Below are 25700 nucleotides of genomic sequence, written 5' to 3' on the forward strand. Positions count from 1 at the left end.
AGCATCACAATTTTTTACGCAACCTTGGTGTGCCACAAAGAAAGAAGGGTTCATGAAGCAATTCAGACTTTCTGGATTTCCTACTGGCACACAGATTTTTTTTTTATTGTTTGGTACATAAGTAAACATATTGCAGAGAGTAAATGTTATGCTGCCTGTTGTAAGTATTTTTAAAGCAACACAGAGCTTTTTCATTTAAAAACATCATATGCATTTTTACAAGCAGCTGGTGTTTAAAGTATGTTTGTAAGCAAATTGCAGTTGATGTTTTCTCTGCTAATTTGGTACCGAGGGACAATCTTGAAAATTAGATCTACATATGACTAACAAAAATCTGTTGTACAATGTAATTAACTGAGCCAAGGTAGACCCTGAGAAAATGACACTAAGCACAAGAGGTAAGTCTCAGAGCTCTTGTGTCATCATGTTTGCACCGTGATTCATGCATCAGCCAGCTCCAGCGGAGCCTCTGGACGCAGCCTCCCTCCCTGCAGAGCAGGGGCACTGCGCTCTCTGCTGGGCACGGAGCTGCCATGGGCAGGAGGCGGAGGGCAGTCCCGGGAGGTGGCGGCTGTACCCACAGCTGTACCGTCCCAAGTGCCTCGTGTGAAGCTGCAGCTGCCATGTGTGAGCCCTGGGAGATCCTTACCTCCTCCTGAAACACTCAGGAGTGTCTCCTAAGCCCAGTCCCGCTGCACAGCAGCCGGGGGCTGCCCGACATTTATATGCCCACATTTATATAATCACCACCGACCCTCTCAGTGTGAGTCTGACTTGAGGGCCTGATGAAGCCAGAGAGGCTTTTTAACCCCAAACTAGCATCAACCATTACTGCCTTGGTCTGCCTACAAGGAAACTGCGAATGCCCAGAGGTCTTGGTTTTTCAGCCCTGGCCAGGCACAGCTACACCAGGCAAGGGCAACAGCGCTACTGGCACATCCCAAAAGCTGGCCCAGCACTTATGAGGTGGGAATAGAGCAGTGGAGAGGCAGGGTTCCCTCCCTCTTCCCAGACTTTCCTGGCCATGGGACACCCTCAGGGCTGTTCCTCAGGCCATGGCCTGGCCCTGACACTGAAGCTGCCTGAGGGCTGCGGACACTTGTTTGAGTGCTGGGCTGAGCTACTGTGAGGGCAGCTCTGAATGCAAAAAGCAGAACAATATAAAACCTTAAGGGACAAAACCTCAGCTGCTGCTGAACCAACCCAGTGGCCACTACAGCAATGTCTGCTACATCATTTGAGTCTTGCAATCTTGTTTCTGCCTGTGCCAGCAAGCTCATAGAGCCTAGCTGTTTGTTTGTTTGTTTGTTTGTTTGTTTGTTTGTTGTTTTTTTTTTTTTTTTTTTTTTTTTTTTTTTTTGTTTTTTGTTGGGAATATCAGCATTATGTTTTGACCTTTATCCTGAAGTTCCCATGGACTACTTCAGAGGAGAAACCATTCTGACAAGGCTATATTAAAATTGAGAGGACCTGACAATTTGTACATCCTTAGGTAAAGACTCAAAATCCAGGAGTTGTCCATCTCTGTAACTCCTCATCCTTTACTCCATATTTCAAATATATTAGAAGGGGGATCTTTCCATCATGGCAAGTGTCTTCAAAAATCAAGTATCTATCACAGTAATGGCCTGGTCCATCCTTGCACTCAGGTAATGGCAATTCAGCTCAAGATGCCAGCCCCTCCTAAGCACACTGGAGGCACTCTGCAAGAAGTGAGGTACACATACTGTGCCTGTTAGATGTTTTGCAAGTCAGCACCATTAGCTCCAGCCAGAAGACACATGAAGGTATCACCACAGATTCTGTGCTGTTGAGGTGTTCACCAAACCTCCATCAGTCAGGAACACCATGTCCAAACCCAGGCAAAGCTCTGTTTGCTGCTTCCTCCAGACCTGCACTGATGGCTTGCAGGACAGCTTGCACCCACTGCTCAGGAGTGGTGACTTTGTTCTCCAGTTGTCACTATGAGGGCACAAGGTGGGCAAAGTAAACGTCATGTTTACAGCACTTAATCCCTCCTTGAAGAAGGCATATGCAGTTTGTAGCACAACAAAGCTTTTATGAAAGGCATCTCTATTATTTTTAAGTTTAGCAAATGTGTACATATCCTACACAAATATGTTTGAAACAAATGTTAAAATCAGTAATCGAATTGAAGGTTTGGGTTTTGTTCTTTTAGTTGAAGATTTAATCTGATTCCCCATGACTGTAGTAACTAGATCTACAGCTACAGTTATTAGAGGTGGAGGGAATACACTCTGTGAACAGAGCAAAAGGAACTCAATGAAGCCAGCTTCATGCAGTGAGTGAGACAAGAGCACCATCTCGTGGTTTTCCCTTTCCAGAACAGATGTAATTAAAAAAAAATCTCTATACAACAGCATAATTTCCTCAAAAGGGCTGTCAGCCCTTGGCTTTGGGAGCTGAGAAAAGAATACTTATTTCGAATCTTAATCTAGATTTCTTCTCTTTAAAGTCTCTAAGTCAGGGCAGAGTTTATGTTTTAGGGCTAAATATATAGAATTTTTTGAGTGGTCACTGGCACAACTATGACTTTTATACTTAAAAAAAAAAAAAATTCAACATGCTAAAATTTTGTGAAAACTTTGGCTAGCGAGAACATATCTGGCATATGCTGCAGCTTTGCCACACTAGAAAATCAGGCTCCGAGGTGAGCAGCTGGGCTAAGGTGGAAGTAGTTGCAGAGTTGAAGGTTGTTATTTTCTTGTTTTGGTTCTTACACGTCCTAGAGCCCTCAGAGTACAAAGGCTTCTGCTGGAGGATATGTCAATCTGATAAGTGCATCCAAACTTGTCCCTGTTTATACAAGTGACTCTATTATCACTATCAGGCACTTCAGCTTCTCTCCTTGCTGTGGTGAGGGCTGACATTGCCTTTAATGACTTGCAGAAAGGTGCGAGCACCTCGAGCAGCTCCTTGGGTTTTTCAGAACAGCATTTTAAGTGCAAGAAAGAAGAGCTGAAAAATGCAGATACTCAATATTGATTTCAGAAAGTCTTTCATGCCTACCTTTGTCTGTCTCCCGGCCTGGGTTAGGATGAAGGAATAATCTGTCTTCACAGCTGTTCAACATGGGGGAACAGCTGCTAGACACAGCAATTTACAGAGCACAGCAAAGTCCCACCCTTCCTCACCATGCAGAGCCATTGCTAGAGATAAGTAAGTAACTGGAAGAAATCTGTACTTCCAGCAGGCAGGCTGGAGACTCTGGCAGCCTGCAGGTATTTATCACCCTCTGTAGATCTGAAAGGCGTATGCAGTCTGGGTAAGCAGCTTATCACATTCCTGCAAAGTCACTGGGGCTGCCAACTGCTGAGTTTAAAAGTGGTTTTTGCCAGCAGCTGCAGTACCTGAGGAATACTGATCTCCATATGGCAAGAGCCTAGGTATGACTCACACGGATTGCATATCAAAGGCAGGTCCAAGATAGCTCAGCAGAGACATTAACAACAATCTGCATCTACGACTTTCACACCTTTGGCACACAAATCACTCTCCTCAGCACCGTTGGGGCACCTACTAGTACTACACCCATCATCCTCACTTTCTGAAGATCTGCTTTCTCCCTCGGCAGATGCTGGCATGCCTGGGTGGGGACTGATTGTCCACCCTTTTTTTTCCCCGTGGCTCACCATTCACTGAAACTATGAGGAAACAAAACACCTTGCTATTTTCAGTAAGATGCGTGGTTTTAGTCAGTGCTTAGTGTTATTGGCAAAGTTTAAAATGCTGGGCAGGATTATAAAAAAATAGCTATGCCACCCTAACAGATCCTATGCATAAGAAAATTTTAAGCGTTGATAACAGACCAGGGTCCTTAAAAAGCTGTCACCCACCTGTTGAAAGGCTGCAGTCTTGAATGTCTATACTGATTAAAGCTAAAGCTGGTAGGCAAGGATCTGAGGATCATATAAACCAAAAATTGTTGGGCAGGTGAAACCAGCCACAATGGTTTGCAGCAGATCCATTACAGCTTGGCCAAAGGTTCAATAATCAAATAATTTGACCTTTCCAACACGGTTTTAGGTAGAAGGCAGTTGTTCCTTATCACTCAGAAGTTAGTGAAAAATGTCTTTTTTTGTTCTTGTCTGGAGACAACAAGGAATTTTTATCAAAATTCTTCACGAACAGATAAATTTCTACAGATAAAAAAAAAAAAAAAAAAAAAGGGAAAAGAACAGCTATTCTGTACTCAGTGTATAAATTGTTAGGCCAGCTAGAAAGTGCATTATTCCTTAAGTGAGCTCAAAAATATGAAAAGGTAAATCTGATTTACTACACTTATCTTGAAAACACAATTTTAAATCAAGATGTAACCTATAGGGCAACACCAGTCCAAGAGTGAATGCCTGTGCCATATTTCTTGAAACTATTACAGGAAATAGCAATTCTGTTCAGATCACATTACCTGCACTTTTCAAGACACAGATGAAAATTTTGCAACAAATTTTGCATGTAAGATTTCTTATCTCTATGTGCTCAGCCTAACACTTGCTGTGGTTTTATACGTATCAAGATGGTACTGTCTAAACATCTGAATAAAGTATAACAGGATCACAGATACACAGAATGCTGTGGGTTGGAAAGGACCTTAAAGATCTTATATTTCCAACTCCGCTGCTGCAGACATGGACACCTTTCATTAGGCTGGGTTGTTCAGAGCTCCATTAACACTTATGGATTTGGGTATCCACAGTTTTGCTAGGAAACCTGTTTCAGTGTCTTCACCACCCCCCAGAGTAGAGATTTTTTTCCTAATATCTAATCCAAATCTATTTTCTCCTAACTTTGAAGCCATTCCCAGCTTGTCCTGTTACTACATGCACTACAGTTCAAGAAGCAGGATTCACAGTGCGGTCCTCCCAGTCTGTTATTTACTTACCAAAGGAGAAAAAAACCACTCCAGATAATTCCACAAATTAGTCTATTTCTTGAAAGCTTGCCTTTTTTTACTGTGAGCTCAGGAATGTGTTGCTGCCAGTGACCTAGTTTGGACAACAGCAGCATAAATCCAGGCAAAAGAAAAACTTCCATTGAAATGAAAAGGAAGTGTTGGCACATTTGACACTATTGGCAATGACTGATAAGAGCCTTTAGGTGAGATGCAGGAATACAGCATGACAATGGATTCAGTAGGTTTTACACAAACCCAGGAGTACTTCCCCTTTGTTAAATCAACAATTTAAAGCACATACTAGAAAAACCTGCAAAAAGAGCATGAGAAGCAATGTTTTAGGATGACAAATAGGAAGGTCAGATTTGCCAACCAAGTTGTTGAGAATAATCATTTATTTTCACATTTACAAGACAGATATGAATAATATTTACAAATATATACAAATATTAAAATTAGCTTGTGGTTTCAAAAAAAAAAGTATTTTTAGCAGTACAGCCAATATACAGTACTTTTTTTTTTAACTTAGAAAAGGTTCAAAAAATGAAAGAAGAAATGAAAGAAGAGCAAATTTAGATTCACATAAGAGAAGCCATGAGAGAAAATGGTATGAATGTCCACATTTTAAAATCAAAGCCAAAGCTTTGAAAAAACATAAAATCTAGTCTCCCTCATTTTCACATAAAAGGGGGCTTCACTCACTTCACTCGACAGCACTAGAAAAGTTTTTAAAACCTTTCTGAGCAGGCAATGATTAAATAGTAAAGAGGAGTAACAGAATTAACCATTTTTATGAATATGGAACAGCAGAAAGCATTCTCTTCGTGAATGACTAAAAAAACTTTTATGGGACATCTGCCAGTTTGTACTGGGGGGAGATGGATCACAGTCTCCTTAGATTCTGTTTGCTTTTCTTAGTCCCAGGAAGTGGCCCTGGCACAGAGTTGTGTTTCACTGGTTTGCTGCTCACACAGTCACTGGAGCTGTGATAGCTGCACAAGCACTTAGTGCAAAAGTCAAAGCCACAACTTTCACGATTGCACGTTGCTCTTTGGAGGTAGGAGTCATACTTGGCAGGTGAGCCACAGCGATGGCAGGCCTTAAGGCTTTCAGTGTTTTTCAAGTTCCTGGCAGCCTGTTGGAAAAAGCACACACAGAAAAACATGAGTAGAGGGTAAATACACTTTCCAAACTCTTGACATTATCCTACTGCCACAAAACATATTACAACTTCTCCTAATGTAGAGAGACAAACTAAAAATTTAGCCTAATTCTTGTTGCATCAAATTCTGATGGAGACTGAACATGAACAGTCTATAATTGCAGGTATTTTGTACCGGAATAGAGGTAGCCAAATTAAAATTCTTAAAAATTGAAAATAAAAGGACAGGCTAAATCAAGAGCAATAAGAAGAACAGCCTTCCACAATCCTCCAAACCTCACTCAAGGATGGTGATGTTGTTGTGTATAGACACCTATATCAGGAATTAGATTTTAAGACTGCTACTGAACAGTTATACTTTTACATTCCTAATGCTAGAAAGTCCTCTATAGTAGTATTATGGCATCTTGATTATACTTTCCAATGACATTTCATCATCTTCTCTGATTACATGAATTTGCAGAATAAGACTTGAGCATAAAACCTTTTTCTAGTTAGGAAAATCTTTTGCTTACTAACAAGCAATAATTTTCCATAAGCATTTTTATAGGTCATAAGATATAGGTGAAGGTTCACATTGCAAGTATGAGGAAAAAAAAAAGCTTAAGAAAAATAAGGTGAAGAGGAAACAGGCTGTTGGCAGTTATTGACAACTCCAAATGTGTGATGCACTATAAATGCACAGTCAAAAATATCATTTTTATGCCAGGTAATCAGTTGGCAAAAAACCCCATAGAAAGATTAAAAAAATATGCATTGCTAATTTTTAAAAAAATTGAAACTAAAAACTCTTCAGACTTTAGTCTCTCTCTCTCTTTGTTTTTTTTTAAATTGTCCACCAGTTTTGAAGCAAAGTTGACAGTTTTTGTGATATTAGGTGGAAAGCACGTGATTCATTATAAACCCATGGAAAATAACAGGAAATGACCAATTTTTTTAATATCTGACAAAACAAAATTGAGGCAAAAAATAAAACGCACTAAGTGAAATTATTAAGAAGGGAAAAAAAGGATGTAGGACATCCCAGTACATCAATAGTCTCCACTTAGCTTCTGACATTGTCTTAAAATAGTCTTACTAAGCAAAATCTGGCAGCTATACTAATAAGAATTACAAACACTTGAAATTGGAGATGCCACTCTCAAAAATACGCTTTACAAGGAAATTGTTTGCCAGACAAAATGAGAAATTAAAGATGAGTGGAAATCACCACTTACCTCAGAAAACTCTGTGAGCCTGCTGTGATTCCTAGATGCTTTGGTCCTGGTGCTTTTTTTGTTCAAGTTTTTTGGTGGGGTTGCTTTCTGAATGGAAGCTAAGGACACTCTGTAGAGAACGTACTCTCTTGTTGCACCATGCTCTGGTGCCTTAGTGACATTCTAACGAAAAGAAAAACAAAGACTTAAATTTAGGAAGAGAACTTACCTGATCATGTTTTTTTGTTTAATAGAAGTCAATAAGTAATTTTAGATCCTTCCTCCTGGTTTCCAATAATAAAGCATCACACCAAGGATTGCCACTGATTTTACCATAACCTTTCACTGTCACTTCTGTTATAAATGCATAGGACAGCTCCCTAGTTCCTGGCTCTAAAACCAACCAAGTTCTATTATGTAACCCTACTTTCATATTAACACAGTTATTTAGGCAGAGCACGTAACCTATTCATCATCATTTTTTAAGCCTAAATCAGTATTTCCAATTCTTCATGTTCAACAGGAGTGCTTGAAGCTTTCTGTGTGAAAAATAAACTCCACCCACCAATGTTCCAGGTTTCCAGTTCAAGTTAAACAAAAGAAATCAAACTTTATGGATGAATATTCAGTACAAAAGTTTCACCCCGACAGCACTACAAAATACTATATAAAACTCAAACTGGTTAACAACCTTATCCTGTGGCAGATCCTAAGCCTTTGTTCTGTCTCTCAGTCTCTCAAGAAGGAAAAAAAACTGTTAGTGTTTTGAGAGTCCTGACTTGATAAAACACTAGTCTGATGTGGATAGATCTAGTATTTTTATTTCTTAGGACAGAGGCATTAGGAATAACTCATGGTGCACAAAGCTTATCAGTTTTCCGTAGCAGGCATGGTGGGCTTCAGAGACTACTGCTGTAACAGAGGATGCTGAAGCAAGCAAGCCTCTGCTGGGAGACTCTAGGGCTTGCCCAGTGGCTGTGCTGGCAATGACTCTTTTTCATGCCTTTCCCTGTAACACAGGACCTGTGGAAGCTCTTAAACACATCTGCATCTCTCCTTGGTCACCTTCTCAACCTTCCTTGGGGTCCTCGAAGTCACTAATGTAGCTAGCAATGCTTGAGACAAGGCATCCTAACAGGACAAACTCAGACACTCCAGTGACAGTTTTCAATCTAAGAAACTTTTCTGTGATCTCTTAAGCATTGGAGGAGACCTGAAATAGCAGAAAACCACTGATGGATCAGTGAAGAAACTTACAGAAAGGTTTTTCACAGCTCTGCTATACATTTGAAAAATCCATTTATCTTCTTGTAGAATCTTGTGCCACGTTGTGCTGACTTTTGCAAAACTGCAACAAAAATACAAACATATCAGTTACCTCCTAGGAAAGGGATTTAATAAATAGCAAGAATAACTGTAATAATTTTCTTTTGAGTAAAGATAAAATATGTTTACAGTTGAAGCCGTTAATTTGCCTTTTAGGGAAAAGACACATTCTCCATATATATCATGGCTTACAATGTCAATTCTTGTTTTAACGTATCAACACATAATACTAAACCTTGAGTAAATGTCACAAGTCCCATATCTAAAACATTAAGGCATCTGATTAGTTTTTTTCCTTTCCCAGTGAAATACAATAACATCAATATACTTACTTTACTAAATCCATCTCGCTGAGATGCCTTAAAATGTTTGCTAATATATGTTTCAGGTTCTTTTGGAAGAGTTCAGCAAGAATGTCTATTCTATCCAGCCCCATTTTCTTTCCAATTAAGTTACAAAGTTCAAATTTTCCCCTAGAAACAATTCTGTCTACAGCAGCCCAAGACTTGAGATTTCTTTTACCACTTTTTTTCAAAGTTGAGCAAATCACTTCTTCATAATGGATTACTGGCAACAGTGTCTTCTTTGAAAACTGTTCTTGGTTTTGGTTCTTCATGAGACAATGCTTTGGTGTACCACAGAGATTCCCAGCCAAAGGCAAACTATCCTCCTGTTCGATTGCATCAGCATAGTGAGTACTTAACATAGAGGAATAACCGCTGTCCTCATTAAGTTTACTGCTTTCCATTGCCTCTATTTCACAGATACCTTCATCAAATCTCTGGGTTACTTGGTTGTTTTCTTTGTTATGTATGGGTCTTTCTCCATCTTCAAGATCAAGATTTCTGGTGGCTGCATGGTATGAGTCACTAAGGAGTATTTTCTGATGTTCTTCTGCACAGCTTTTACAAAAGCCTTCCTCATAATTCAAGGGGCAGGATTTTTCCAGTCTTGTTTTCTCCACAGCACATTTCAATGGTGCAAACCCAGCACGAAGAGACGCACAATCAAAATCACGTTTCATTTTGCAAGAGCGGTTAAGGTTTGATTTCATTTTGTTGTTTGTATTCTGCAAGAAACAAGGGCAGTATGAAAACACAGCATAAACTAGATCACAAATTCTTTTTCTTATAAATGTTTTCTACCATGCTTCCCTTCTGCGTTAGAGGTTTTACACTTTTATCTGACTCACCCTCTAGTGTCTAAAACACAACTAGTGAACCTAAGGATTGGAACAGCCACTGATTACATCTATGTAAGATCTTTCTAAAAACTAGTTTTATGCTGCATATAACTAGGGCAAGAAAAATGACTGGGTGAATTATTTGGTCACCATTTTACCAGCATAGATGAGACACACCAGTGCTTCCACTTCCTACCATAGTCAAGACACTTGAGGTCCCTGCAAGGGACACCAGTGGCAGAGGGTCCATGAGTGACTGCAGGCCTGTGCAGGCCAGAGAAGCCTGGAGTTTGCATCTCAGACCAGAGGCAATGCTGCTGCTGCAGCCAGATATCTGGCATTTTTGAGAAGGGAGGAGGCTGGGTGGCACAGGAAAGGCTTGAGTGCTCACATGTGTGAGTAAAATACAAAGAAAAGCGGCCATCCTTAAACAATGGTCAGAGTGAAATAAAGGTTCAAGCATGATTTAAAGAGGGTTGGAGGTCCATAAATATCATAGAGGAATTGAGGTTTTCTTGCCCTGTTCTATTCCCCTCCCCCATGAAATGTGGTGCTATCTATATTAACAATTGAGGGGGGATGGGTGAGGGCTGAAGGGGGGAAGGAGGTAATTTCTCCCCAGTTAAATCCAAAGGGAAAAAAAGTTTCAACGTGCTTTGCAACCCGTAGCAAATAGAAGATCACAAATTTGAGTAAGCATTTTAGAGGATTTAAGCACTTTAAACAGTTTTGGAAAGAAGCATGAGAAAAATGTGTTCCATGAACGACTTAAGAGAAAATTTCCTTCTTTGTACCTTGTTTGGTGGGAGAAAGGAGCAAATAGGCTTATGGCTTTGTATCCTGTGAGCTGGGGGAAGAGATGTAAGCCCTTCCTAAGCCTCCTCCTTCCTTCCCCCCTTCCCCGCGAACGACCAGAGAGGCCTTTGGGCTGAAATCCTGATGATTTGGAAAATGTCCCCAAATCACGTTGCGGTGCAGCAAGGCCTGCCCCGACCCCCGGAGGAGCGGGCTAAGCCGCGGGGCCCCGCGGCGCTGTCAGGCTTCTCCCGCCAGAGCTCAAGATGGCCCGGGTGGGTGCAGATAGAGCGGGTTTCGGCTCCGCCGTGCCCCACGGCCCAGGGAACTTCACCCCACGCCTTCGGGGACCTCCCCTTTCCCCCGCAACGGAGGATTCCCCAAAAATGCTGGTGGCGGGTCGGGCAGGAGCGCGCCGGGGGATGCCCTTCAGACGGCGTGGCCGGCGGGCGGGAGACAGCGGCGCGGCGCCTCCCGCCCGTCGCTGCTGCCCGCCGGCGGGAGCCGCGCTGAGATCCCCCCGCGGCCCGGCCCCGCCAGCGCGGCGAGCAGCCGGGACCACCCCGCACGCGGGTCCTTGGCGGGATCGGGGGATCTCTGGCCGCCAAGGCGCCACCATCCCATCACACCCCATCCCGTCCCGTCTCATCCTATTCCATCCCATCCCGTCCCGCCGGCGGGATAGCCGCGGGGCTAGGCTGGGAGAGCAGTGGGACCGGCCGGCAGCCAGGAATCCCCGTCCCCAGTCCGTGTGGTCCCGCCGCAGAGCCGCTAGCATCCGCACAATCCCGCCACCCCAGCCAAAGCTTAACCGCGGAGCCTTGACCGCGAAGCCCCCCGAGCCGGCCCGACAGCAGAGCCCCGGCCGTGGAGCCGTGGAGCCCCGGAGCGGCTCCCGGCGGAGCTCGCTGCCCGCCCCGCGCTCACCTGCAGAGCCGCGCCAGCGCCGCCGCGGGCAGTGAGTGCGTCCCGCTCGCGCCGGGCGCTTTTTAAAAACTTTAAATTTGGTATCCAAAACGGCGCCAGCCAATGGCAAAGCGCCGCAGCGCCCGACGCGGCCAATGGGCGGCGGGCAGGCGGCGGGGGCCAATCCGGGGCCGGCGGGCGGGCCCGGGCCCGCCCCTCGCTTTCCCTCCTCGGCCGCCAGGGAGGGACGCGAGTGGCGCGGCCGCGGCTCCCGCGCGCCGGCCGGTCCCGCCCGCCCCTTCCTCCCGCGCTCCGGCCCCGCACCGCTCCCCGAGGAACCGGCGCTGCCGCGTCCCGGCACTGACACGCGCCTAGGCACCGCCTGGCTCAGCTACATCCTCGTCCGCTGGTTTAAATGGACGCGCCCGGGATCTTCCCATCACCCTGGCACGCTCCGAATGTGCAAAGCTGCTCTACCGGGGAATGATTCTCTCCCGCACTGGAGATACTGAAGAACAGCCCGGATGCAATCCCGTGCCATGTGCTCCAACCTCCCTTCTAACCTGACCGTTCTGATTCCAGTCTAGCGGTGGATCTGGGCCTCTCCCCATAAAGGAATTGTATGTGTTTTATATGACCGACGGCACCAGTGGTTGCAGAGGGAGCAGGAGCACTACTGGGAGTTAAGCTGACTGGACACCAGTGCAGGGATTCCCAACACTGCTGGAAAGGCAATCTGCTCACAGCTCAAGGAGGTTGCATTTGCAGAGACAACATCCCTCGCATTAAAATTAATACAGAGCAAGCAGGGGACTTCAAGTCTTTACGCAGTAAAGCTTGCCATGACAGACCAAGGAGAACAGTGAAGCCCCCCTTTGTACAATCCCCCTTTCCCCTAGCATGAAAGACTCGACATGGTGCACTGTCAGATGCCAGGCTTGAAGTACCTCTGTCAGCCTCCTGCCAGAACTACAGGATGTCTGGTTTTTTCTCACACTGATCAGAGCCTGGTCACTTGCAAGGCAACAAACCCATGTAGCATTTGTTCAAGCGCCAGATGAGAATAGGGAGGCAAGATCTGGCCAGACAGGCTACAAGCTGGAAGATGGGGAAGGTCTAGGGTGACAAAGACCTAAACAACTATCTAAGTTTCATGCAGTAGTCTGGTGTGTAGGCCTGATCAATGGCCCTTATTTATTTGGAAGAATATGAAGCTGAACAGCAAACTCCATCTATCACTTGGCATAAGAAGGCCTGGCTTTAAGTCACGTCAGTAGGACTGTCACAAGTGCTCTCTACTGGTTCATTTACAATATTGATCTGGTAAGAATGAAAGCTTCAGTCCTAGTTTCTGCTCCAATAGGTATCTAATTATTTTACACAAAATACTAGTCAATGTTTCTTTTTACTTTTTTATATGCCAGTTTGAAGTTACAAAACTGGTATTAAATACAGACCTAGGTCTCATGCTTACCAACAGAAAATATGTATGCCTCATCTTGTGCACACAGACATTCCTCCATCTGAAGTTAATGCATCTGAAGTATGCATCTTAAATTAAAAGACTTGTAACTTAATCATATTTACCATGCAGTGTTTACTAGAAAAAAGAGCTGATAAAGGTATCAAATGTTTTAAAATGCTGTTAAATAAACAGACAAAACTAGTAAGTGCCGGTCACAGCACATAACTTTTAGAAGATTAGTAACTTGGACAGTCAATTGCAACCATAAAGGAGAAACTGAAGTGGATACTAAAATATCAGCTGAAAAATATTGTAACAATTATTTTAATTTTTGACTCAAGAACAGAAACATTTGTTCCAAAACCAATTCATATGCTTCATCACTTGGCTTCCATGGTTCTTTTTTCCTTGAACAAGGAATATTCCTAAACTTGTTTTGTGTTTATAAATAAGGGCCAGAAGGCCTGGAAAACATGACAGAGATACACTTTGATTCTTTTTCTCATGACACATATAAGTGATTGATAAATATGTGGATAGGTAGAGTGGGGTCATTTATTTATCACTTTTTTCCAAACACTCAAACAAAATAGGATTTTTTTTCTCAAGTAAGCTATTTCACACTGTTGTGTGATGGTTAAGCCATAGTTTAAATGAAAACTGGAACTATAAATAATTCCTTTTTTAATGCATGCATACCTTTTGAGAGTGGTCTATCAGTTCTCAGCAGAAAGTTAAAAATTGCTGTTACTTCTGGTGCAGTCAAATTAACTTTTCAAAAGAAGTACTGCAGCAATAAAGTCTTATATGAGGATAATGAATTCCTTTACTCAGCAAGTAAGAAAACTGTTTAATATTCATGAGGAAACAAGTTGTGATGGTTTTCATGATCTTAAAGGAAGTTCCATTTTCTGCAGAGTGCTCCGAGAAGCTTCTTTGCAGACTAAGGCCTACATCTGTTGTAATGGCCTGAGAAAGAACAGTGTTCAGGAGGAATTATTTTTTTCATTTTCTGAAATAATTTCCATTAGAGATTCATAATCAGCATATTCTCTCAGAGTTTGTATCATTTCATCTAGCATTTCTTCCCCTAGCATGAAAGACTCGATATGATGCACTGATCTGCTTATTCTGTGGTCTGTAATCCGGTCCTGTGGAAAGTTGTATGTTCTGATCTTCTCTGATCTTCCTTTAGTCCCAATCTATTGGAGAAGAAGAATCAGTTTATCATCATCTTACAAAAATGAAGAAATATTGATTAGGCATATAAAGCAAAAGGTTTCTCTTCCTCGTATGGCTATACAAAATTTATTATAGCTACATAGTACTCAGCTCATTTCAACAGCTGCAATAATTGTTCTCAAACATGTAAAAGAACAATTTTACTGCATCTTTTTGTAATACTATTCTGGTTCTTCATGCTGCAATCCAGTTTGTTTCACTGGATCTCTAGGAGTTACATACTACTGAAATTTTAAGTCTGGCTAATACATGACCTTTGTTGCTGAAGTAAAATGTAATGTTGTTGTTTAGAGAGTTTGGGGAGTCCACAACTTTTGTTCTCCAGACGGCCTAGTGGAAGGCATCCCTTCCGATGGTAGGAGGGTTGGAGATAGATTACTTTTACGGTCCCCACCAACCCAAGCCATTCTATGACTATGACTTTTTTTTGCCTCATGTAAGTCCTTCCTGGGCTCCTGTTGCTCTATATTTCCTTTTATTACTTGTTGTTCAACAAAGATCTTACTCTAAAAACATATGCTTGTATAGAACTATATCACAACTAAGTGAGACTTACTTGAATCTTTCGAGCACTGTTTCTCTTTTTGGTTTCTTCTTCTAGTTTGGCGTTGTATAGTTTAGCATATAGCATTTGCATAGCCTTCTCTTTGTTTCTAATTTGGGATCTTTCTTGCTGACATTCAGACACAATCCCTGCCAAAAATATCGTGACATTTAGCACTTAAGATTAACACATACTAAAAGAGCCTTGCAATTTCTGGAAGATTTTTTATGTGTTACATTAGGCTGTTACATTTGGACTGGGAATGCAGAAATCCAGGTTTATTAATGAGTAATGATACATTTTGGGAGAGAAGTATAGGCTGAGTTATACAGGTGTTTTAAGCCATCAGACAAGAAATTTAATTCAGTGGAAATTTATTTTACCTGGACAACAGATGGAAAATGAAATAAAAGATATATGATGTGATCTGACTTATAAAAGACACCTTCATTACTCATAAACTTTGGCCAGAGTTCCAGGCAATGTAGGATTTAAGTAAAATATGTAAGATAGTGAGTGGTTAGAATATGATCAGAATATAGAATAGTGGCCACTATTTTATTTAAAAAAATAAAAGGGTGTGCTTTCTCATCCCAACACACACAATTAAAGCTTAGAAACGAAAAGCCCAAAAAAGGAGCAGGGAGAAGAAATACAGTACGAGCTAAGTTGTTATTTGGATTTATTAAGTAGCTCTAGTAATATTAGAGGATGGTTTTATAAGATTACATAGTATTACTTTCTGAAAGACTTATTTATAAACAACATTTTGGATCGTGGTGAAGGTTTATAAAAAGATTTAGGATGAGAGAAATACAAGAAGTAACAGGACAATTTTAAGAATGAGAGAAATGAAGAAGGGAAAGGTGGAACAGGAAAAAGTCACAAGCTAATGTGAGGTTTGAACTCCCCTGTTAACAGTGTATAACTGCAAAAAATTTGCAATACACTTTAAGATTTCTGTAAGATGCCCTAATAACTGCCATCTGCAAAAACTAAGATCAATTGGTGGTTTTAGTTTGTTTCATGGGGTATCTTTTTGTCACTATATAATGAACAGATTTTTAACCTCTCCACTGCTTGCCCTCTGCTTTACCAGGGTGATGCAACAAGTGTAGAATGGATTGAGGTTTTAAACAGATACAAGGAAATGGGTGGCAAAAATCTGGATACATGAAAGATAAACAGTGCTTGGGATTACCCTGAAACCCTGTAAAGCCTGACTAATGTTTGTGGTAGAGAAGAGGAAAAGTTAAAATGCAATGAAAGTCAAGAAGGCTGCTGTGAATTGCTCAAAGGGAAGTAAAAGGTTTCGGAATGGCAATAAAAAGCCCCCACACAACAGCTAAAATCAGGTAGTGTTTGAGGGTGTATCTTATCCCTGCTATGTTTCCTAACCTGAGCCAGAGGGATGGGCCTCCTAATTATGTGTGTCATCTACGGGAAAGGAGCCAGCAGACAAATGGGAGCTGGCATCGTGAGTAGACTCTACAATTAAAAGTAATGTTTTGATACGGAAATAGCACAATATCTCCTTTGGAGACTAGTCAAGAAAATTCAAACCATTAGATTTCAACCTACTCCATTTTCCAATGTCATTTTCATTATTTGAAAGCTTAAATAGAATTTTTTGATAGAAACTGATCTGAATGCTTTTAGAGTGTCATGTTTAAAAGCAAAATTAATAGCTTACCTCCTGAAGCCAGTAGTCCTCACTGTTAAAAACTGGAGTGGGCACAAAATGATGCATTTAGAGTAGTATGAATAGATATGAAAACTACATAAAACCTCTGCTCTACTGTTGCCCAGGTTTGAAAATAAAACCATTGTTTCAAAAGAAATTCTGACAGCAGTTTTGGAATGTAATCTTGTATTAAAGAAAGAATGAAGCAGCACCTGTTGGAATGTGAACTATCCGTACAGCACTATCTGTGGTATTGACATGCTGGCCTCCAGCTCCACTGGCTCGCTTTGTCTCTATCCGTAGATCTTTTGGACTAATTTGCAGCCTCATCTGCCACGGGAGACAGAAGAAGAGAAAAAAAGTATTTTATGTTGTTTCTTTCTAGACGGATACCAAATATGCACAGTCAGTTTATTTTAGAAGGCACATTCATGCAAGATCAAGCTTCTGAATGTTTATGGGTACTAGTTCAAATCCTCTTGCAAACATATTAAGAAATCTTGGTAATCAGATTGGAATGCACCATGATGGAACGCCAGAAATCAGTCAAATAGTAACTGAATGCATAACTGTTGCTTAGCACTAATTTTCCTCTCTTCTGAGAGCTCTGCATCCTCTTCCAGAAGAGCTGACCAATATGTGAGCTTGATTAGATAGTTTTTCGATGAAATGGCAGACATTCCCTTTTTTGGCTTTGGAGTGGAGCAATAGTCACTGTGAGGAAGGAGTAAGACCATTTCAAGAAAGTTCAGGAAGGAGTAACATCTTTGACAATCTGCTAGGTCAACATGAAATAAAGATCAAAACAAAGCTTTCTTAGCCCAGTGCTTTTAACCAAGCAAATACAGCAAAACTGAATTATCATACACTTTAGAACAGGCAAGAAAGGACATTACAAAAATGGGAAAGAGGAAGTGCTAAAAGCAGTAGTCTGTGAGCCTGGTAAAATTATTTAGTCTTTTGTTACTTTGCAGAAAATGTAGTTTTACACAAAACATGCGAGACAGTCACAGTGAATTTTCAAGTCATAGTCAAATACACCATCAGTGACTTTATTGAGATTCGGATTATGAGAAAAGACAGAAATTCTTTACTTCATCCCTGAGATAAAAATAAAATAAAAACTATGACCTAGTTTAAAATTAAGATTAAAAAAGCCATTACGTGATAATATCAAGAGAGGCGGAAAATACTTGGCATCAAACATTGCTCCTGGTAATGTCTGTTATACTAAAAGATAAATATTACCTCAGTGGGTTGGGGTAATATTGCAACAGTCATGGTGCTGGTGTGAATACGTCCTTGTTTTTCCGTCTTTGGTACCCGCTGAACACGATGCACTCCTCCTTCAAACTTCATGTGTTTGTAAGCCTCAACACCTGCTATACTGGCTACTGCATGTCTTAGCCCACCTTAAATAGAGAAGAACAACAGCTGTAAACCTTTAAGAACTGCTGGTACCATGCTGTTACACTTCAAACAATGTATTTACACACCACTGGAATTTGTTCCTTAAAATGACAAATTCACCATTAAAACACTTGGGCGAAATTACATCAAAAATGCAAGAAAAATCTTAAAGCCATACATATTTACTCACCTACTACCTCAAAAAGGAAAGGACTGTCAAAATCTCTTTATTTATAGGGTCCAATTTCATTTTTATATAAACTTTTTATACATTTTATATACACTTATATACATTTTTTTCCTGGAGCAAACAGAACACAGGTTCCTACACCTCTTAGCACTACCTCCAGCAAAATACTTGACAGCAATATCCTAAAAGCATTGAACAACTTGGAAGTCAAGCCCATAGCAATATAGCTTTGGGACAGAGTTTGTTGGTCTACTAGTTCATGACATTCTTGATCTTCCTTTTTTGCTGGTGTGCAGTATAAGGGTTCAGAGAAGTGATGGCACTATAAATGAATATAACTTTTCACCCATTTTTGTTTTTAATGCAGCTCAATTCCCAAATCCCATTCTCAGCACACTGGATGGTGTGCCGAAGGAGCAACTAAAGAAGACACAGGTGGCCTTGAAAGGGTATGGATGGCTCTTCAAGCCTTGCTATATGAAGCCACAGCCAAGGAAGAGGCACATACTTCTCAGAAATATTGGTTTAGGCTATCTCTCAGACTAAGAAACTCAACCATAGGGACAAAACAACAGGAAAACAAAGAGAACATGGAATCTGAAAATGCCCTGCACAGCAGGAAGAAATCATCAGCCAGAATACAGGCCAGGTTGTTCAACTCCATGGACATTTTTGTTTACTCATAACTTTATTAAAATATGTATTGTTTTACAGTCATGTTTGTGAAACATATGAAGAGAAAAATTGGCTCTTTCACATCATTTTTGTACAGTGCTTAGAATAAGATGTCTAAGAAACTGGTTCACATGACGAGTAATTAGATCATACTGCTTCAAATTGACTATTACCAACACAGGTTTATTATGAACTGCAGCCAAATCTTATGAAATTTTGGAAGACCTTTTACCTTGGCAGACATGTTGAAGGCTTGTCAAATACAGTCAGCTCTTGATAACTACATGTTTGCCCCTTTCATATAAAATGTCCCAATCTATACTGATATGTGATTTACTCAGAACAAGGATATGAATTTGCACTCATTTTTTATATGTTTTTATGTTATAGCATCTTAGATCGGGAGAAAGTCCTACATCTGTGTCTCTGCCTGCCACTACAGAGTGAGAAGCAGTGGATAAATACTGACATGTGAGTTTGGGCTTCAACATGTGTGCTGAATCTCCAACATGTTATTTTTGCACAGTGGCATCCCATGGGGTAGGTCAGTAAAGTCAATTAAGAGTGGACCATAAAGTTGTTCACACATGCTGACCTTCAGATTTCAAATTCAGTTCTCTGAAATAAAAGAACTTATCAGAGGCCGCAGTCTTACTCAGCACAGCCCAGACACTTTGAACCTGAGGGTTCAAACATCCATTTCATTCGCTGTGCCATGTATAGTGCCCCTACCTCCCAATTTATTTCAAGCACCCATTTTGATATTATGTGTTTATGCAAAATCAAAAAATAACCTGCAAGAGGCTAACAAAAGCTAGGGCTGTCTTTATTTTTCCCAAGATTTACATCCTAAATATTAATTTCAGTGCATAGACGAACCCTCAGAAAAACAGACTTTAAAATAAACATATAGCCATTAAAAAACCCTAGTGCTTTCAAAGAGAAAATATGGATAGATATATACTAGGTTAACATATTAGTTCCATTTCCCATTTGAGGCATTAATGAGAATATCTCTGAGGGTGTGAGCTCCTTGTCCAAGGACTGAATTTTCACCAAATGCATAGCCAAGCATCCCTTTTTCTTCTAATCATAGGACTGTAAGCTGAGTCAGACCTGACTTACAACTATTCCATAACAGGGCTTCTAAGCCAAATCAGAGGACTGATCCAGTTAGCATGGCCTCAAAACTTCTAGAACTGAGAAAGAAAAAACATACATCTGGCTGGAAGGTGAGAAAGCCTTGCTTAAGCTAACTGAAACTGTGCTCTGAAGGTGAAGTGTATGAGACTGCTGGGGTTTACCTAATCCAAGTCTTGCACCAATGGAAAGAGCAACTCCCCTCTTGAAAAGTATGTGAAAAATAAAGAACCAGACCCTTTCTCTTTTCTGTTTAGACCCATCTAACCTGTACAATTTTTATTCCATTTACTTTAAAGAAAGAAAGCAAGCAGATTGCTGTTGGCTTTGAAGGCTGAACTGGGTCAGCTCCTGGAAAGCGTTTGCCTGGTCATGAATGGGGATGATCACGACTTTGTTCCTTCAGCAATATGATGCACTGTAATATTAAGCTTCTCATCCCTATCATCACTTAAAGCGTAAAAACAGTTTACTTGGCACATGAGCTCTTAACCATACAAGAAGTTTATTAATATTAACAAATCTAGATAATAGAAAATAAGGAATTCAAGTGTCATAAAAATTTTAAAAAGTATATTAACTGAATCATTAACAGCCACTCTAGAGGAGAGTGAGCCACTCTAGAATGGAGTCTGAGTTCCTGCTCATCAACTTGAAATAAGATACTTGCTAAGAACTCTAAATAAAGTTATTCAAACAGTTTACAAATGTAACACTTTTCAAAACCAAATTCTAATAAAGATTTTAACAGCCATTACAGATGAACTATATCCAAATATCCCATTCCCTTATATTATAGATGAGATACTATTACACATAAATTCAAGACGTTTTAGATCAAACTTCAAGAATTTTTATAAAACCGATTCCTCTATGTCAATAGATCCATAATAAAAACTAGATTTTTCAATCTTCCACCAATCTAATCTATAAATAATAAAACATCAGATAGTAGAACAGTATAGCCAAATAAAGTTTACATAATCTTTATTTAAAAAAAGCTAAATCAACATATCTGTATCATTTTCTAAATTTCCTTCTGCCAAGCACTTGTCTTTCAATAGTTTTAAAGTGTAGAAATGAAATTATTAAAAGACAAATTCTGTTTGTAGCACTTTAGTATTTTAATTGTTTTTCTGAAATACAGAAGCTGAGGAGAACTGTACTCAGACAAACAATATTCCACTTCTAAGACAAACAATATTCCACTTCTAAAATTAAGATAGTGCAAATTAGCTTCCTTTACTCAGGAAATTAAAATGTCATATGAATGACTGTTTCAACTTGAATTAATGAGTTACAGTATTTTCATTACTGACCTATTTCACTGGGAAAGTATTCTAATACTTCAAATTTCCACTTTTTATAAGCAGCGTATCGTTGATACATATCAAATATCTCCGAGGTGAACAGCATGGCTTCCTGCCCTCCAACTCCAGCAGTTACTTCCATGACAAGATCACTCTCATCTGTTTCTTCTGAAGGAATCAAAAGCAACACTATCTGTGAATACAAAAGCACCCAGCTAAGACTCCTCTCTGACACTGCTATCCACACCTGAGACAGTGTAAAACACCAGACAGGTCTGTAACTGATCTAGGCTGAGTTCTCCTGCCCCAGGACAGGCTCCAGTCAGGCAAAGGTGTGTAAGGGTGATGCTGCATTGCAGGAAGGTTCCCTGTGTCTGTTCAGGGTCACAGGAGCTACACAGGCCTCTCTTGAGAGCCACAAAATCTCACTGAAGTTTTTAATCCATCAGGAGCACTGTGAAGATAAACCACAGGATACATGCCTGTTCTTGCAAGACAACTGAATATCTCCCTTCTAATCAGATTCCCCTTTAATTCCATCTCAACTGCAGAGCTAAGAAGGTATGGATGTTCAGGAGCACAGTCTTTCAACAACAAGACAAATGCACTATTTGTTTATTTATTTTAAAAAGAAGAGCCTGATTTGCAGAAAAAAGATATACTAAACCCAAAAAATGATCAAAATTTTGCATGCTGGATCAAAATGCTGGATGAGTTGCAAATGCTTTTAAATCCTCTTTCTTTACTAGCATTAGGTAATGTTTCTTTCCACAGATGATGACTTCTTTAGGCAGAATCATAAATACTTACAAAAAATATTTATGAAGTTACTGTTGTATTGTTGTTGGAGGAATAAAGAATGTGACCATAGCAGCTTCACAAGTAACATTAAGTTAAAACAGTCTGTTTACCTGAAGGTTTTTTTGTTAAATAACATAGATACTCTGTAAAATTTATGTACAGTAGGAGCCTAAAGTAGTTACATAGTATTACATTTTTTTCAAAACCACCAGTGAGTGATATTTTGTAAGTTTAACGTTTCCAAGGGCTAAAGAGTTGGACATCCATAAAGGTACACCCAGACAAGGCAAACTATTCAAGACAAGCACCTTAAAAGATACTTTGATGGAAACTTTTTCAGGTACAAATAGGCACTTGCTTACAGGATGTCTTTACAGCACCTGATTTTTTAATTTTTCTTAGCTAACAGACACTATTTGAGGACTATAACTAGCACTGGGGAGGACAAGAAGAACTTACCACATTCATCTTGATGAGAATCATAGAATTTGGGTTGGAAGAGGCCCTAAATATAACCCAGTTCCAACACTCCCAAGAAGACAATTTGGCTTTGTTAATTTAAGAATGGCAAGGCAACAGGGGCTTTATAAGGTGATCTAACCTGATGTTTCAGTTCAGCTATCTCTTCTTCACAGGAAGCAATTTCTGTTTCTGCAAGCTTCCGGAAATCTTCGTTCTCATCTGAAATAATTGAGTATGGTTAATCCTCAGACTTATATCAGTGCCATTCTGAGAAAAACTTCTGAAAAAATAACCCCATGAAGAAATTACTCTACCAAAAAAAACCCCCAATTCAAAACCAAATTACCACACAACCACTCCCTCTCTCAAAACACTAAATCTGCCAGAAAATCAAATTATTAATATGATCAGTAAACAAGATTCTAAATACATATTAAGTGTTTTCTAATCCTGTGCAGGTATGACATGAGAAAAATCTGTACTAAAAGAATTTCCACTAAAACATCAAAATGAAAATCCAAGCCAACCATAAAAACCAACGATTAGTGTGCCGGTGGTCTAACAGCAGCACAGGTTGCACAGATTGGTTGTGAATTTCCATCCCTGGAGATACTCAAAACCCAACTGGGCGAAACCCTGAGCAACTTGAGGGTGACCCTGCTTGAGCAGGAGGGTGGACCGGGTGATGTCCAAAGGTCCTTCCCACACTAGACATTCTGTGGCTCTAAAAAACTATTTTCTGTATTTCAGTGTGGCAAGAACATAAAGGATTGAAAGAGCATAGCAGCTCCAAAACTGGTACGCCTTGTTAAAAAGACTAATATCCCTATCATTCTATGCAAAAATCTGAATACTACAGTTCTAGTCGACACTTAATCATCTAATGTTTACTGATCCTAAAGTACTTCTTTCCTACATTTTAGTTTTCTAACTGTCATCAAAGCGAAGTTTAATTCTGGGTAAAAAAAATTAAAAAAAAAAAAAAATCCATTATTCGGCAGAACTAAAAGTGTGCAGCTACTGACATACAACAAAGTCAAATCACAGTGTGGAGACAGCAGATACAGGTGCTGTCCTCTGTGACTGCCAAAACGGAGGCAGGCAGGCGGACTGGGCTGTCTTGGCAGTAAGAGAAAAATGGATTTAAAAAAAGCTCCACCAAAACTTAAAAAAAAATTCTATCCCCGATTAGTTATCTTTGTTTCAGATGAAACAAGTTCCAGTATCAGCACTTCCCACGCCGGCGGAAGTACCTTCCCCACTCACTCGTACCCGTGACCTCTGCTGGGGCTGTTTCTTTGCCTCCGGAAGGCCCGTGGAGGCCGCCCCGGGTTCCCGCAGGTGACACGTGTGTCACCGTCACCCCCGCGCGCGGACACACGCGCCGCTCTCCCGCCACCCCGGCAGGTGCGCGGCGCCACGCGCCGGCCTCCGCCCCGCCCCCCGGGGCCGCCCGCCCAATCGCGTCAGCGAATGCAAATGACCCGCCCTCCTCCCGCCCCCTCGGGGCCGCCCCCCCGGTAACGTCGCGTTCGCGGAGCCACCCCGCGCGCGGCCCGGCCCGCACCTCGCGCCAGCTCCCGCGTGTCGCGCAGCTCCCGCTCCTTGTCGCGCAGCCGCCGCACGCGCGCCGCCAGCTGCGCCGTCGCCTCGCCCTCGCCCCCGCCCCGCGCGCGCGCCTCCAGCAGCCGGCGCAGGGAGGGCTGGGCGAACAGCTGCTCCAGGCCGGGCCGCGCGCTCAGCCCGCGCCGCGCCGCCAGCGGCCATCCCGCTGCCGCCGCCCGGAGGCTCCGAGGGGGCGGCGCGGCGGCTCGGTAGCCTTGCGCCGCGCGGAGGGCCCGCGAGAGCAGCCGCATGTCTGGCTGCGGGCGGAGCGCGGCCGCACTCCTGCCGTGCCGGGGAGGCCCGAACGCTCTCGGCAGCCTCTCTTCCGGGTTTCCGGAAGTGCCGAAGAGGCTCGGCGCTAGCTTTGGGTGCAGTCGGAAATCATCGGGGCTGTGGTGGCGTAAATGGCCGAAGGCGTTCGGCTTTCCTCGGCTCTCGCTGTGGCGCGGTGGGGCGGGCGGGCTCTGATTGGCCAGCGCTGACGGGGCGGGGCTCCGCCGCGTGGCCCCGGCCGAGCGCCCGGGCGCCCTCTGCAGGCCCCGGAAGAGAGGTTTAGACATTCTGAACCAAAAAAAGAAATCAAAAAAGCCCCAAACCCCACCAAATCCTTCGTACCCCAGGCTTATAGCAGGTCTTCTGAGCAAGAGCCTACCTAGGTTAAAATATGGTTGGTAGGAAGTGTGAGCTGGGGTTTTGTATATCCAGGTTACTCTTACAGACTCTCTCCTTCCAGAAGAAATCTTCAGAATTAAAGTACGCTGAGAAGGAATATGCAAATATTGTGGGAGGATGGCCCCACACTGAAAGCAGGTGCAAAATTAAGCATTTAAAGAAAAAGAAATTAATTGTCAGAAGAACAAAAAAGGGAAATTCAAAGTGCCTTCACATTAGATTTTAGATTAAAATACAACCCATTTACAAAATACATTTACAAAAACACTGAGTAGAGTGTTTTACATGCAAGTTTCAAGTGGGAAGGCAGCGAGGATGAGGCCATTTAGGAACCGTGTGTTGTGGGATGATCTGGCCAAATGCCTCCTGAAATGCAGACCAAGTGCGTATTACCTTGTTTTAGATAACATCATTAATGAGATTGTTGGCTGAACCCCAAACAGTTTCAAGAATATATTTGATTATAAAGATGTGCAACTATCCATAAAATTTTATTAGGCAGTGTTTTATATTACAATCATTGAAGGAGTCAGAATTGTGTCCTTGCCTTCCTTCTGTCCTTGTTTATGTCTTACCAAAACTAGGCAATCATATCTTACAATTAAATTGCACTGTTGGAATAACAGTTACTTCCTTATGAAACATTAGTAAATTGTTATTTTCACAATTGTAATATCAAAAGCAAGAGTAATTCTTGAAAACCTAAGTAGTTTCGGCAGTCAGAAAAGAAATCTTGGAAGTTTTTGTTCCATGATGGAAATCCAAACGCCAGTGTGCAAATTTACTATTCAAAATATTGAACGTTAAAGTTAATGATTAGATAAAAATGCTTTCCTGTGATTTTAGGTGTACAACTTTGGATAAGGTGTATTGGCAAAATACAGTGTAGCAATTATTTAGAAGTAAAAGTCACACTGGAAGATCTTTGTGGAGAATGTACAGTCTGTGTGAGTTGTCTGGCACTGATAAAAATCCCAGACCATCACTTATGAAATCTCACCCACCAAAAGCTTCCTT

The 25700-nt window shown here is 41.5% G+C and overlaps 2 protein-coding genes across 3 annotated transcripts; both read right to left on the reverse strand.

The window, feature by feature from the left end:
- Nucleotides 1–5313: 5313 nt before the first annotated feature.
- FBXO5 (F-box protein 5) lies at nt 5314–11554 on the reverse strand. The gene is made up of 5 exons (XM_063391872.1): nt 11505–11554; nt 8932–9668; nt 8531–8621; nt 7295–7456; nt 5314–6050 (listed from the first exon to the last, which is right to left on the reverse strand). The coding sequence occupies exons 2-5, from the start codon at nt 9651–9653 to the stop codon at nt 5799–5801; spliced, it is 1227 nt and encodes a 408-aa protein (XP_063247942.1). The 5' UTR covers nt 9654–9668; nt 11505–11554; the 3' UTR covers nt 5314–5798.
- A 1343-nt stretch (nt 11555–12897) lies between these two features.
- MTRF1L (mitochondrial translation release factor 1 like) lies at nt 12898–24734 on the reverse strand. Of its 2 annotated transcripts, XM_063390137.1 has the most exons (7): nt 23974–24734; nt 22546–22625; nt 21153–21336; nt 17667–17830; nt 16631–16748; nt 14747–14883; nt 12898–14150 (listed from the first exon to the last, which is right to left on the reverse strand). In XM_063390137.1, exons 1-7 carry the CDS (start codon nt 24569–24571, stop codon nt 13935–13937), a joined length of 1497 nt encoding a protein of 498 aa, XP_063246207.1. In that variant the 5' UTR covers nt 24572–24734; the 3' UTR covers nt 12898–13934. The 2 variants fall into 2 exon arrangements, with proteins under 2 accessions (XP_063246207.1, XP_063246208.1); XM_063390138.1 differs by lacking the exon at nt 23974–24734 and having other exon boundaries at nt 12901–14150; nt 21153–21311.
- Nucleotides 24735–25700: the final 966 nt, after the last annotated feature.

This window comes from Prinia subflava, chromosome 2 (assembly GCF_021018805.1).
Source record: "Prinia subflava isolate CZ2003 ecotype Zambia chromosome 2, Cam_Psub_1.2, whole genome shotgun sequence".
Classification (NCBI taxonomy): Eukaryota; Metazoa; Chordata; class Aves; order Passeriformes; family Cisticolidae; genus Prinia; species Prinia subflava.

Coding starts and splice junctions, on each gene's coding strand:
- FBXO5 (XM_063391872.1), bottom strand. CDS start 9,653: ATGAAATCAAACCTTAACCGCTCTTGCAAAATGAAACGTGATTTTGAT. Junction 8,622..8,931: donor AGCGAGATGGATTTAGTAAA/GTAAGTATATTG, acceptor TTTTTGTTGCAG/TTTTGCAAAAGTCAGCACAA. Junction 6,051..7,294: donor GGCTCACAGAGTTTTCTGAG/GTAAGTGGTGAT, acceptor TTTTTCCAACAG/GCTGCCAGGAACTTGAAAAA.
- MTRF1L (XM_063390137.1), bottom strand. CDS start 24,571: ATGTCTAAACCTCTCTTCCGGGGCCTGCAGAGGGCGCCCGGGCGCTCG. Junction 22,626..23,973: donor CACGCGGGAGCTGGCGCGAG/GTGCGGGCCGGG, acceptor CAATTATTTCAG/ATGAGAACGAAGATTTCCGG. Junction 17,831..21,152: donor ATACTTTCCCAGTGAAATAG/GTCAGTAATGAA, acceptor TCTCTATTTAAG/GTGGGCTAAGACATGCAGTA.